The 12,408-nt window shown below is 36.5% G+C and overlaps 1 protein-coding gene across 1 annotated transcript; it reads left to right on the top strand.

Annotated features, from left to right (window-relative positions):
- Positions 1 to 3,830: 3,830 nt before the first annotated feature.
- Positions 3,831 to 10,440, top strand: LOC100007535 (adenosine receptor A1-like). The gene is made up of 2 exons (XM_021479766.3): positions 3,831 to 4,534; positions 5,803 to 10,440. The coding sequence occupies exons 1-2, from the start codon at positions 4,206 to 4,208 to the stop codon at positions 6,410 to 6,412; spliced, it is 939 nt and encodes a 312-aa protein (XP_021335441.1). The 5' UTR covers positions 3,831 to 4,205; the 3' UTR covers positions 6,413 to 10,440.
- Positions 10,441 to 12,408: the final 1,968 nt, after the last annotated feature.

The raw sequence follows: 12,408 nt of genomic DNA, 5'->3' as shown, positions 1-12,408 counted from the left end.
TATGGCTGTATATCGGCACTGTTGGAAGCACTAATGCACGCCTCCCACCAGTGCTAATGTACACTTAAAAATTGTCCCGTTAAAAAAACAGTAAAATACTGGCAGCTGCAGTTGCCAGCAATGTACTGTTATTTTACAGTATGTTGCTGTAAAAATACATGGACTACATTGATTTACACAATACTCAAGTGAACTCATTTTGCTCACTGAAAGCAACTGCCTCAACTTGGTCAACTGCTGAATGAGTTTATGAAGTAATGTGCTATATATGCTTAGAAGCATACTTATAATGATAACTTATTTTAGTTAATTAGAAAAGTTCGGTTTAACTCTAATGTCTTAATTTTCACAACAGCACACATACATGTAAATCTGGAACTACCAGAGAGATTCTGACTGCATCAGCCACTAAATTATCTTTAAATAGAGAAACATGCAGAATAACATCAGCAGTTCACTGTTCATCTTTAACTCATACACTGGCTCTACTCTCCTCCACAACGGTGACATACAGAAGAAATTAGCTTCAGGTTTTACAGTAAAATACTGTTTTTTCCTTGATTTAACGGTAATCTACTGGCAGCTGTGGTTGCCAGCAATCTACTGTTTTTTTACATTCTATTTCCGTAGTGTAAATTAACAGTATATTACTGTTAAAATACATTTTTACACTGTGTTTTTACCTCTCACACCTTTAACCCTTTAAACCCCAGAGCATATACTTCAGTTTTTATTGAAGTGTCCACACTACTGAGTGTTCAAGAAACATGTAGCAAAGCTGAAGTAAATTCATTAATTAACTAACTAATTAAATGATAATTGAGGATTAACAATGAACAAATGAAGAAATAGTGAAGGGAAAAAACAAGAACAGAACATACAAAACTTTAGTCACAGCTTTATAATGAAATAACCTGTAGAACAACAAATGATTAAATCATTTAAATGATCAGCGGATGATTAAACAACTCTACAAACATCATCACCAGCTACGCTTATTACTTAATACATGTATTTTTGTATAACATCTACTAAAGTTCTTCTTGAGAAAAAGTCAAAGTTTTACGTCACCATCATGGAGAACAGAGTTTGCTTTAGTTGGGCTCTTAGCCCTGTCATTTTTAACATTATTATATATATTGGCTGCTGCAATTGTTAAGAACTTTGTTTAAAAAGCTCCTTTGTTGTGGCAAGCCAGCCAAAAACCTAAGTCTGTTCTCATTTAGTATAATAAAAATTACTGCTCCTATTCAATGTTAAATCTATTGTTTTACATTATATGTCTATATATGGCAATGGTTTCTGGTAATTTTTAAGAATATCTTGGACAATAACACTGCTCTACGGTGTATATCGCACTCAAAGAGACACCAATAATCAGCATATGAACCTCAATAATGGTGGCAACTAACAAAATTAACAGTTTAACTCACAAACAGGCAACTGAAAGTCTAAACATAAACAACAGCAGAATAAAACACAAATAAAGAAAACTGTAAGACCATTATACAACATTTATTTATACCGCAATGCATGCTGGGATATTTGTACCGTGCCACTCCCAGCATGCATTGCAGCATGAAACATTTGAGATGTTACCATTGTTGAGATACAAGGTCAGATTCATGAGGTCTGAGTGTGTATTTGTCATAACTGAACTGTTTTTGTATGTTATTTCTTAACTGTTAAGTAATTACAGAGGTATCTTTTCTGTTTCCACTTCTCATTAATTAAATTAATACCTGCAACTAAGCATAAAATCTATTGCATGAGGCCCTTCTTCCAGATTTATAACAAAACATATACCAGAACTAATTTCAGACAAATAGATTTCTCTATTTAGTGACTTTCCAACTTGATTGCTATAATACAAGCATTTTAATAATTCTTTAATATAGTAATTGGAGAGTCTGAATTAATAAGTTCAAGGGTGAAGAGTCCAACTAAACCAGCCCTTCACTCCATTACGGTGACACAAAAAACAACTTAATTTCTGTTGGATCTCAATGAGAATAGTATGGAAGTCAAATCAGTCAGTAATAAGTGTGTGTCTGCTGTTGTTTGTGGAGTTGTTTAATGATCCTCTGCTGAGAGTGAAGCTGTTTTATTTTATTAGATTTTATTTAATGTTGTAACTCAAGTCACTGTTTGTGTTTCTTGTTTATTTTCTTCAGTAATTGTAATTATTAACAGCAGGTGTTCATCAGTGTCTGAATTCACCCATTAGGGTTCATTAACACTGTCAGGTGAACTATATTAGTTAACTAGTGTATGAAATAGTGAACAAGGACACAAAGCATGATTTCAAACACAGACTTCAAAACATCGAATCTGAACTCTGTTAGCTCACAGTTTTCTGCTGTTGGTTACTTTCTCGAAAACAAAAATATTACCCAGAAAGCACTGTTTTTAATAAAATATTACTGTTTTAGTGAAAAAACACTATTTTACCGTAGAATCTGACCGTTTTTTAACAGCAATTTTTTACAGTGTACAGCCATATCGCACTGCTACTGGTTATTATCAGGTTTCTATTTTGGGATCTGTGTTTCCATCAGTCTGGGTCTGTGGATTTAGTCACAAGTTTTCTGTACATCACAGTGGTGTTTTCATTAGTCAAAATCTTGGACAGAACCTTTTGTCAATGTGAATCCAGCCTGACATTGGTCTGCTGTGATTGGGCTTTCTTACATACCGTACAGTAATGTCAAATATGAAAACATTGTCTGTAAAAGTGGTACATGGAACAAAAAAAAAAAAAAAACATAAATATGGAATAAGGATGAATAAGGATGAAATCTATAAATAATGTAGTCCAGTTGGGTTATTTGTCATTTTGAGCGCTTGTATCAGTTGATAATAGACATCATGTTAAGTAAATGAATATGCTTTTTTTTTTTTCAAACGTAATGTTTGAGTTGCATTTTGAAATGGGATCAATTTGATGTTTAATTGTATTATATTGAAAAGGTTATCTTAGTTCAGTGAACAAATTATCTTTGACTTGTGTGTATTGTATCCAATCATTTGAAAAAGAAGTTAAGAGTTTAGCAAAACCGTACAATTTTGGCAATGGTTGTTATCTTTGTTTCTAGAGTTTTGAAAATTGACAACAGAGTTCTAAAATTTGTGTCAAAATGATTGTAAATTTTTTTTTATTTAATTAATATAATGTTGTTTAATATAAGATTAAATGTAAAAGAATCCTTACATTTTTAAAAAGAGAAAAGCTGATGTTGCTCTATAACAGGAAACACAAATGTTCAGTGAAGAGCACACAAAACTTAAAAGAGACTGGGTAAGACAGATATATTCACTAGACGTTTGCTGAAACGAAGCTGAAACATCATCAGCTCTTTTAATTTATGCTTGATGTTAAAAAAATTTCTCAATTAGAAGTTTAAAAAAATAAAACAAAAAAGCAGATTTTGGATAATGTATGCTGAAGCATACTTACTGTTCAAAACATATATCTCTTGCAGATGTCCTTTTCTTTGTTTTGTGTGAACAAAAAATATTTTTCCAGATTTCTAAAACAAAGTTTTGTGTTCTGAGTGAACCCTTAGAAATGTAGCAGCCTAATAATGCACAGGATTGTATCATAGTCAAAGTCTCAAGAACAATACCTGTTTAATTTTAAATCAAAAATTTTTTCTTTGCAGTTCATACATGTTTTATTATTATTATTATTATATACTACATGGTTCAGACCCTAAAAAACGATTTATTTTGGAGAAGAAGAAGAAGAATTAATATTACTAATAAATAATTCACGCACAGCCTGCACGGATCCTTATAACAACTTAAGTGGCGGACCCCACGTCTCCTGCGCCCCTGGCGCTCCCGAAGCACAGTGTGATTGGATAAAAGTCGGTCGTGCGGAGCCGTTGTCTCCAATAGTATCTGGATGCATTGTATGCCTTGTTAAAAATTAAGGGTTCCCATCAAATTTCACGTATAGGCTATTGCTCACAGAATGTGCTGGTGGAGGGTCAAAGTGACTTGTATTGCTTCACTGTGCAGTCTGATCTGTACCGGACGCGATGAACATGGTGCCTTGGACGCATTTCAGAGTTGGAACCCAACTTGTTTTCATCCCGCGCCATGTAACTGGCACCAACGTGTCGTAACAAGCTAGAGTAAAACGTCAGATTTAATTCAAGGAAAAAGTTTTTTAAACAGGAGCACTTATCTACCTCGCAAGGATGCCGGATGTTCTGGATCTGTACATTGGAATGGAGCTGCTCATTGCCCTTTTCTCTGTCATTGGGAATGTTATGGTGGTCTGGGCTGTGAGAATCAACCGAACTCTCCGTGACACGACCATTTATTTCATCGTCAGTTTAGCTCTGGCGGACATCGCAGTTGGGGCACTTGTCATTCCTCTGGCCATTACCATAAGCATCGGGCTTAAGACAAACTTTTACAGCTGTCTGCTGGTTGCATGTACTGTACTGGTACTAACGCAAAGTTCAATTCTTGCCCTTCTGGCTATTGCTATTGACCGCTATCTGAGAGTCAAGATACCAATGAGGTAATAAGATTTTAATTTCAAATAGGCAGTTTAATAGTCAACTTTTAAGGCTTAACAACTGTGATAACCTGTCAGTTTAGGCAATCAATTAATTGCCTAAAAGTGTAAAAACAAAATCTTGATCCGTAATTAATTTCAAACCCATATTGATGTATTAATGAAACGGAACTGAAAAAAAGAGGCTAAAATATTTTCAGGGAAAACGAATTTTATGCTACGTTTTTTTTAACAAAACAAAAACAAATGTAAAGTAGATAGAGTGAAAAGGATGACAGCATTTTAAATTTTGGATTTATTTTTTTGCAAAAAAAAAAAAAAAAAAGGCACCTAAAAGCAAACTAAGAAGGGTTATAAATTACGAATAATTTTACGCTGACAATCGTTAATGGAATGATTACTTAACTAAAATTATTATTGTGTAAGGGTTTAATGCTACAATAATTATTTAGGAAATGCAAAGCTGAAGCCAAAATGCAACAGCTTTGAGTCTTCATGAACACATAATTTACACCAGTTCTGCAAATGTAGTGTGTGCAAATTGTAATCTTAAAATCATGAATCCTTTATTCCTCCTGTTTCTGTCATTGAATGCTTCTGATTGTTTAGACATTGTCAAACTTTATTCTAATAGTTAAATAGTATTGTGCTCTGGTCTAAGTTTTGGTAAGGTAATTACACTGGACAAGTTCATAGTTTAACAAAGCAACTAGAGCCTATTTGCCAGCTGAGTGGATGGCATGCTTCACTAGCCTCATTTGCGTTGTCTGAAAAGAGCTCCTCTTCACAGAGAAGGGATTGTGTAAAAATTAAAAAAAAAAAAAAAATGTAATGCTTGCTTCCCAACAGAAATTCTGTAGTTAATCACCAATTTTAAATTCTGATATCCACAGCATCTAACACATATATTTCAGCAATTTATTGCAGATGTACACCACATGATGTTCTAAAACAGATTATGAAGTTGCTTCAATAACTTTAACATAAAAAATAAGATACAGATTTATAGATGGTTTTCACTTAAGAGTCACAGCACATCACTGAAACAGAGTTTTAATATTACACAGAACAAAATTGAACTGATATTGACATGAGCTGATTGTAATTATTTTTTGCAGTTTCAATGCTTTTTGGATTATAAAGTTTTCCCTTTCTGAAGCTGTTATTTGACTTTGTATTTTGGTCTAATTTTACAACTTTGACATTCCCTCATAGCTGGTGGGCTTTATGATTCCTATGAATTTTTATTTTTATTTTTTTCCTCATCACAGCTATAAAAGAGTGGTGACTCCAAATCGTGCCGGTGCTGCAGTGGTGGTGTGTTGGATGGTGGCCATCGTAGTTGGCCTGATGCCTATGTTGGGCTGGAACAATCTGGACAAGCTACAACAGACAAACGGCACAGTGGGTGTTGACCTTCTCATAACCTGTGAGTTTGAAAATGTCATCAGCATGGAGTACATGGTCTATTTCAATTTCTTTGGCTGGGTGTTGCCACCACTCATCCTCATGTTGCTTATCTACATTGAAATTTTCTTCATAATCCACAAGCAGCTCAACAAGAAGGTCATCACCAACCAAACAGACCCCACTCGATATTATGGGAAGGAGCTGAAGCTGGCGAAATCTCTTGCACTGGTGCTACTTTTGTTTGCTGTTAGCTGGCTACCCCTACATATCCTAAATTGCATAACTCTCTTCTGTCCTAATTGTGACAACTCCATGTGCCTTCTTTATGTGGCTATCTTGCTCAGTCATGGTAATTCTGTTGTCAATCCCATTGTTTATGCATTCCGCATTAAGAAATTCCAGAATGCTTTTCTTAGGATTTGGAAACAATATGTGTGCTGCACAGACAGTCCATGTCTTTCACATAGATAGCACAGATGATATCTGTTGGTATTCTAAACAGGTCACTGTGAGAATCACTTTTTAAAAATGTACCTACACATGTTTGTATATTTAAATATCCCTGAAAACAACCCAATCCGAACCAGCCATAGAAAAAAAGGCAAATCATCATATTCTTAATCATCTTGATAAATTACATAATATTAAAATGTATGTATTTGGTGTTTTCATGGATTTATACTATTTGCCAATATTAGACAATATTGTATTGTCTGAAGGAACAGTGGACTCAAAAATATATATGTGGAGGCCTGAAGTGTAAAGATAGGGCAATTGCTGGATCCACTTATTCCATACTCACTATCTTTCAGCTTAGTCCCTGTTTTATTAAGGGGTTGCCACAGCAGAATGAACTGCCGATTACTCTTGTATTAGCTGTATCCAGCAGAAGCCCATCCAACCACAACGCAGCATTGGAAAACACCCATACACTGTCATTCACACACACTCATACAATACTGCCAATTAAGTTTATTCACCTATACTGCATTTGTTCGGAATTTAAAGGAAAGCAGTGCACACAGAGGAAACCCACGTGAACAAATGGGAAATATTTCAACTCTGCATAGAAATGTCTCCTGGTCCATCCAGGACGCGAACAAGCGACCTTCTTGCCGTGAGGTAACAGCACTAACCACTGAGCCCTGTCGGCCCTGTCTTTTGTCATGGTCATCAAAACGTATAACGTGGAAAAAAAGCTTAGAATCTCTTTATTGACATGGTGGCTGGAAATATTGACATTTTTTTTTGAGGAACTACCAGTGGTAATCGCAATATTATTGTAATGGTTATTCATTCATTCATTCATTTTCTTTTCGGCTTAGTCCCTTTTTTAATCTGGGGTCACCACAGCAGAATAAACCGCCAACTAATCCAATATATGTCAGGATCAGTTGCACAGAGAGCTGTGTAGACCCAGAGCCTGGAGCTTTGGTGTTGAATGCTGAGCTGTAGTCTACAAACAGCATTCTCACATATGTGTTTTTGCTTTCCAGGTGAGACAGCAGTGTTGAAGGTGAAAGCAATTGCATCATCAGTGGAGTGATTATTCCTTTATGCAAATTGCAGAGGGTCAGCGTGAGCGGGCAGTACAGAGCATATGTGCTTTTTAATCAGCTTCTCATAGCACTTGCTGACCAGTCATTCAAGCATGTGGTTTTAGCTAATTTCGGAATGGGCACAATAGTAGCTGTCTTAAAGCATGTGGGAACCACTGACAGAGAGAGCGAGAGGTTAAAGATGTCCATGAAACTCCCTCTAGCTGGTGTGCGCATGCTTTAAGTACACGTCCAGGGATGCCATCTGGGCCCATAGCTTTCCAGATGCTCACGTGACGGAAAGATCTTGTTACGTCCGCTACATAAACAGAGAGTGTGCTGGCGGTTTCGGTATCTCTGTCTCTGTATTGACATTTTGCTGCTTTGATGGTTTTCCTGAGGTAGTAATTTGCTTGTTTTTGTTCCTCAGCATTTCTGGATACATAGGCGGAAGCTCGCACTGATAGGGTTGTTCGAATTTTGCCATTAATCCATGGTTTTTGGCTGGGGTAGATACAGACAGTTTTTTTGGGGACCACATCTTCTATAGACTTTCTGATGAAGCATGTAACTGTGTCTGAGTACACTTCAATGTCTTCATCAGAAGCTGCCCGGAACATATCCCAGTCCACGTGATCAAAACAGTCTTAAAGTATGGAATCTGATTGGTCCGTCCAGCTCTGAAACGCATAGATATATACACTAGATGTCGCCTGGCCTATTGTTGTCTATTGGACGGAATGCGTCAATAGCGCCGCCATCTTGCTACAGGGTAGCGCTCCTTTGAAATGAATGCGGGACCAAGGTACAGTGGAGGACTGTGGCCATGCAAAGCCAGAGATATACGCATATACACATATATCTGTGATCGGGAGTTTTCCTGGAAGTTAGTATGTAATTTTTTTTTCTAATTACGAAAATTATAATTTTACATAACTTTTCTACATTGATGGATCAGTGACCGCACGGGCATTCCTGACAAAAAGCTTGTGTTTGTGTGTACAGAAATGTACTATTTACCCTCCCTGTTAAATTTGATCTAATCATGTCCTGAAACACAGCTCCTCTCCTGCTTTCACTTCTCATACTGACTGAGGGAGTGATTCGTTTGTGAATGAATCCCCCGAACGACTCTTTCACTAACGTTAGCCGACAATAATACAAGTTTCTGGCAGCGCAGAATCTCGTTGTCATATTCCTTTTGCATTGTTTGCTGATTTTATTTAACAAAACTAGCATAAGCCGAGTGTTTAGTGCGAGTTGGAGCTGCTTTGCCATATGGTGAATGCAGTAAGTGACTGTTATCATCAATAACGTTACCTGTTTAGCACAAAAGTTCAGAACTTACAAAAACAGAAAAAACATAATATTACCTATGAAATGTTCTGCCTTTGTCCTTTATTTTTTTTGTTTGCTCGTTACTACACCCGTAGACAGCGCTAAAGTCCCGCATCTTCATGTAATAACACTGTCTTGACTAGTGCGGTTGAATGACGTTTGTCCTGGGAGCACTGTACCAATGTGGCGGCGCTATTGACACATGCCCAGGGTCCCTATGCGATATCTAGTGTATATATCTATGTCTGAAACGTCCTGAGGGTGGGTGGTTTCCGTTTAAGTTTCTGCCTGTAAGCAGGCAGGAGCAGAACAGAAGAGTGATTTGATTTGCCAAACGGTGGGCGGGGGAGGGATTTGTAGGCATCCCAGATTGGGGAATAGCAGTGGTCCAGAATACAATCACCACGCGCAGACACCACAGTATGGACAATTTAGCTTACCCGATTCACCTGTACCGCATGTCTTTGGACTTGTGGGGAAAACCGGAGCACTCGGAGGAAACCCAAGCGAACACAGGGAGAACATACAAACTCCACACAGAAATGCCAACTGACCCAGCCAAGGCTCGAACCAGCGATCTTTTTGCTGTGTGGCGAACGTGCTACCCACTGTGCCTACGTGCAGCCCGTAATGGTTATTATTATTATTATACTAAATATCAAATATATAAACATTATAGTGAATGTTATAAAATATAGCATGTTTTAGTGACCTCAATATAACCCCAAACGAATGTGTGAAAAGGTTTTAAGCTCCTATGCCATGATTTATACAGCTAAAATAGCTTGGGGTGAAATCAAGCCCTAGGATCACTCTGGTTACAAAATGAGTACAGGACATTGATATTTCTATTTATTTATTTATTTTTGCCATGTTAGTTTTTTTTTACAGAGTTGATCACAACAAATAAGGAAAAGTCATTCAATTTGAAGCAAAAAATATCTTAAGCGTGTATTTACTGATGTTAAACATGGAATCAAATTGACCCCTAAGGTTATAGGAGGGCTAATTCTCTCCATGCCATTGATTAGATGACATGTCAATTAAGACACTACGCTTCTTACAGAAATCTGTGTTTTATGAATATTATGGTAGAAAAAGCCCTGAATGAGATACATGTCACATGTTCTAGTGAAATTTGAGAAAAAGGAAGTAAGATTGCTGGGTGAAAATGAATTATACAACCTTGCTTTGGCTTAATCCCTAGTAGGGCTCGCCACAATAAAATGTTCTCCCCTTGCCAATCTGCATGAGGTTAGAGAGCAAAACTACAGACAATAGGCACAGTCACACTGCAGTTTTTGCCCCTTCGATTTCCATTCATATGCAATCTGAATGCTCCAAAAACGCAAGCTCATGTGACAAGTTTCGTATATCACAGCATTCCAGGGTTCAAGCTTGGTGAATTCTAACCTGCAAATTTGTATCACGTGAATACATGAGATCACAACATGACCTCTTTGTACAGAAATATAAAAAAGGAGAAATTTTTCATCTCTTTATTATTTTTGTCTCATTATTTTTGTTTTAGTTGACTTAAGTTCATTAAGTTGTTATTTTTAGTTGTACAATTGTTAATGTGCTCATGTGTTGAATGAGTGAATAAATTGATTTGTAACACTTACAGTGCTTGCCCATCCTTTTAGTTACATAAACTCGACTACTAACATTTGCTCATCTAAAATGACTGGCATTTGTGGTATTTATTATTTAAAGCCCAAAAAGCTACATTTATTTCGAATGCTGCTTTTAACAGGATGTTCTTTTACAGTTTTTTTTTCCAACTGCTTAACCACAAAATCATTTCTTGTCATATGATTTCTGAAACATCTCACTCAAACTGACAACTACACCCCAAATCCAGAAGTTATTTCATGGTCTTGGATTTGAATAAAACACTTTTTTTCAAAACACTACACACAACTCTCTAACCCTAACCTAACAAACTGTAGGGATAGTTTACAGTTTAACCCAAAGAATGACCAGTCTGGTAGATGAAGAAGAGCCGGAGTAATTAAAATCAATTCACAGTTAAATACTGAGAAACAGGATAATGAAAAGGATAAACGTTGGTCCATGATGAGATGGATTGGAAAGCCGAAATCAGAATCCTTCAACACACTCACACACACTCCTCACATGTGGAAACACTAATTTCCTAACTGATCACTAACCAATCACTGCTTTACTCTAGTATAGGCCAAAGGTGATGAGACACCGGGCTGTTCTGGTCCAAAAAACAAATGGTTTGCCACCCATCCACAATTTGTAGTTTTGTGCTTATCCCATGTTCACTGTTTCTCAATCTAAAATTCTAAATTCCACGGAAAAAAAAATAGAGGAATTCTTAAGAGTCTGGTGCTGTAAAGTGTTTGGCCAACCCTATGCCATCATGATGCTTCTCCAGGCAATGGACATTATGTTTTTTATGCTTTATACAACAGTAATGTTTGGCCTATATAAAAATTTTTTTCATTTTTTTCATTGCATTGGTGTTTACAGTGTATCTATACTCCTCTTAGCAGATTATTGTCACTGTAGACATTTTATTGAACTGTAGATTATGAAAAAGCAAAGAGATTTAGAACAACAATGAAAGAAAGGCGGAAGAAAGTCCAGTGCACACAGGATGCACAGCAATATGCACATATCTTTACAAATTAAAAATAATTAAAGGATTGAAACATTACAAAAATTATTACTTTCTACATATATATAAAAACCACTGCCTCCATGTCTTTTTCTCGGGGGGCTTTTTCAGTTCATTCATGATAATTTGTTTTTTTTACAATGTTATTAGTGGTAGTATTTAGTATATGTATATTTATATTTGTTTCATTAAAAGCAAGCTTAGATTTGTCCACCTGTCAGGTTTTGGACCATATGGGGCATAGGACATGTACTTGGATAAAACTGAATTTAGAAATAGTTTTAAAACAAATCTTTGCGCTTAAATGAAATTAAATATGTAGGCTAATGGATGTCTTCAGCTGAGTGCGTACAATACAGTTTCCTTATCTACGAAAAACAAAGAGGCCGAATTAGGAGGTTCATTCTTTTATCCTGGAGCTGCAGATGGTCTGTTTAACTGTTTTCTCACTAGTGAAGTGTTCGGTTTTTTCCACTTACAAAGACCGCCATGTAAATAGCAAATGCAACGCAACTTACTCTCAAACGAAATGTGAGATGAGACTCTGATTAGTTTATGCTCAAAACACACCCATAACTCATTACACGAATAAGCACAACCCTGTTAGACCATGCGCCGCAGTGTAAACTGTATTTTTCCATCCCTAAAATAGCAAAAGTAGATTAGGACACCCTTAATGCTTTTGCGCCATGCACTTTAGACTTTGCACCTATATCCTTAAAACAGAGCCCTTTGTGTTTGAATGAGTTCTCTTATGCTGCTAAGTCTTTTCTCAGCAACTAACTTTGTGGACTTCAGTGCGTCAGCAAGTAAGTGATTGTCTGTGAAGCAAATTATTGGTATTGCATTTTCAATGTTACCAGTAGTCGGCTAAGAGAGCAGCGAGCCAGAAATATTGCATTTTTAATTCCGTCTGGGAGTTACTCATTTTGATTACCCGG

This window comes from Danio rerio, chromosome 11 (assembly GCF_049306965.1).
Source record: "Danio rerio strain Tuebingen ecotype United States chromosome 11, GRCz12tu, whole genome shotgun sequence".
Lineage (NCBI taxonomy): Eukaryota > Metazoa > Chordata > Actinopteri > Cypriniformes > Danionidae > Danio > Danio rerio.
The sequence above is the reverse complement of the archived record's forward strand: the minus strand, read 5'-3'. Positions and strand labels throughout refer to the sequence as shown.

Excerpts from the sequence above, each read along its gene's own strand:
- LOC100007535 (XM_021479766.3), top strand. The coding sequence starts at position 4,206 with ATGCCGGATGTTCTGGATCTGTACATTGGAATGGAGCTGCTCATTGCC. Across the intron at positions 4,535-5,802 it reads AGAGTCAAGATACCAATGAG|CTATAAAAGAGTGGTGACTC; the intron begins GTAATAAGATTT and ends TCCTCATCACAG.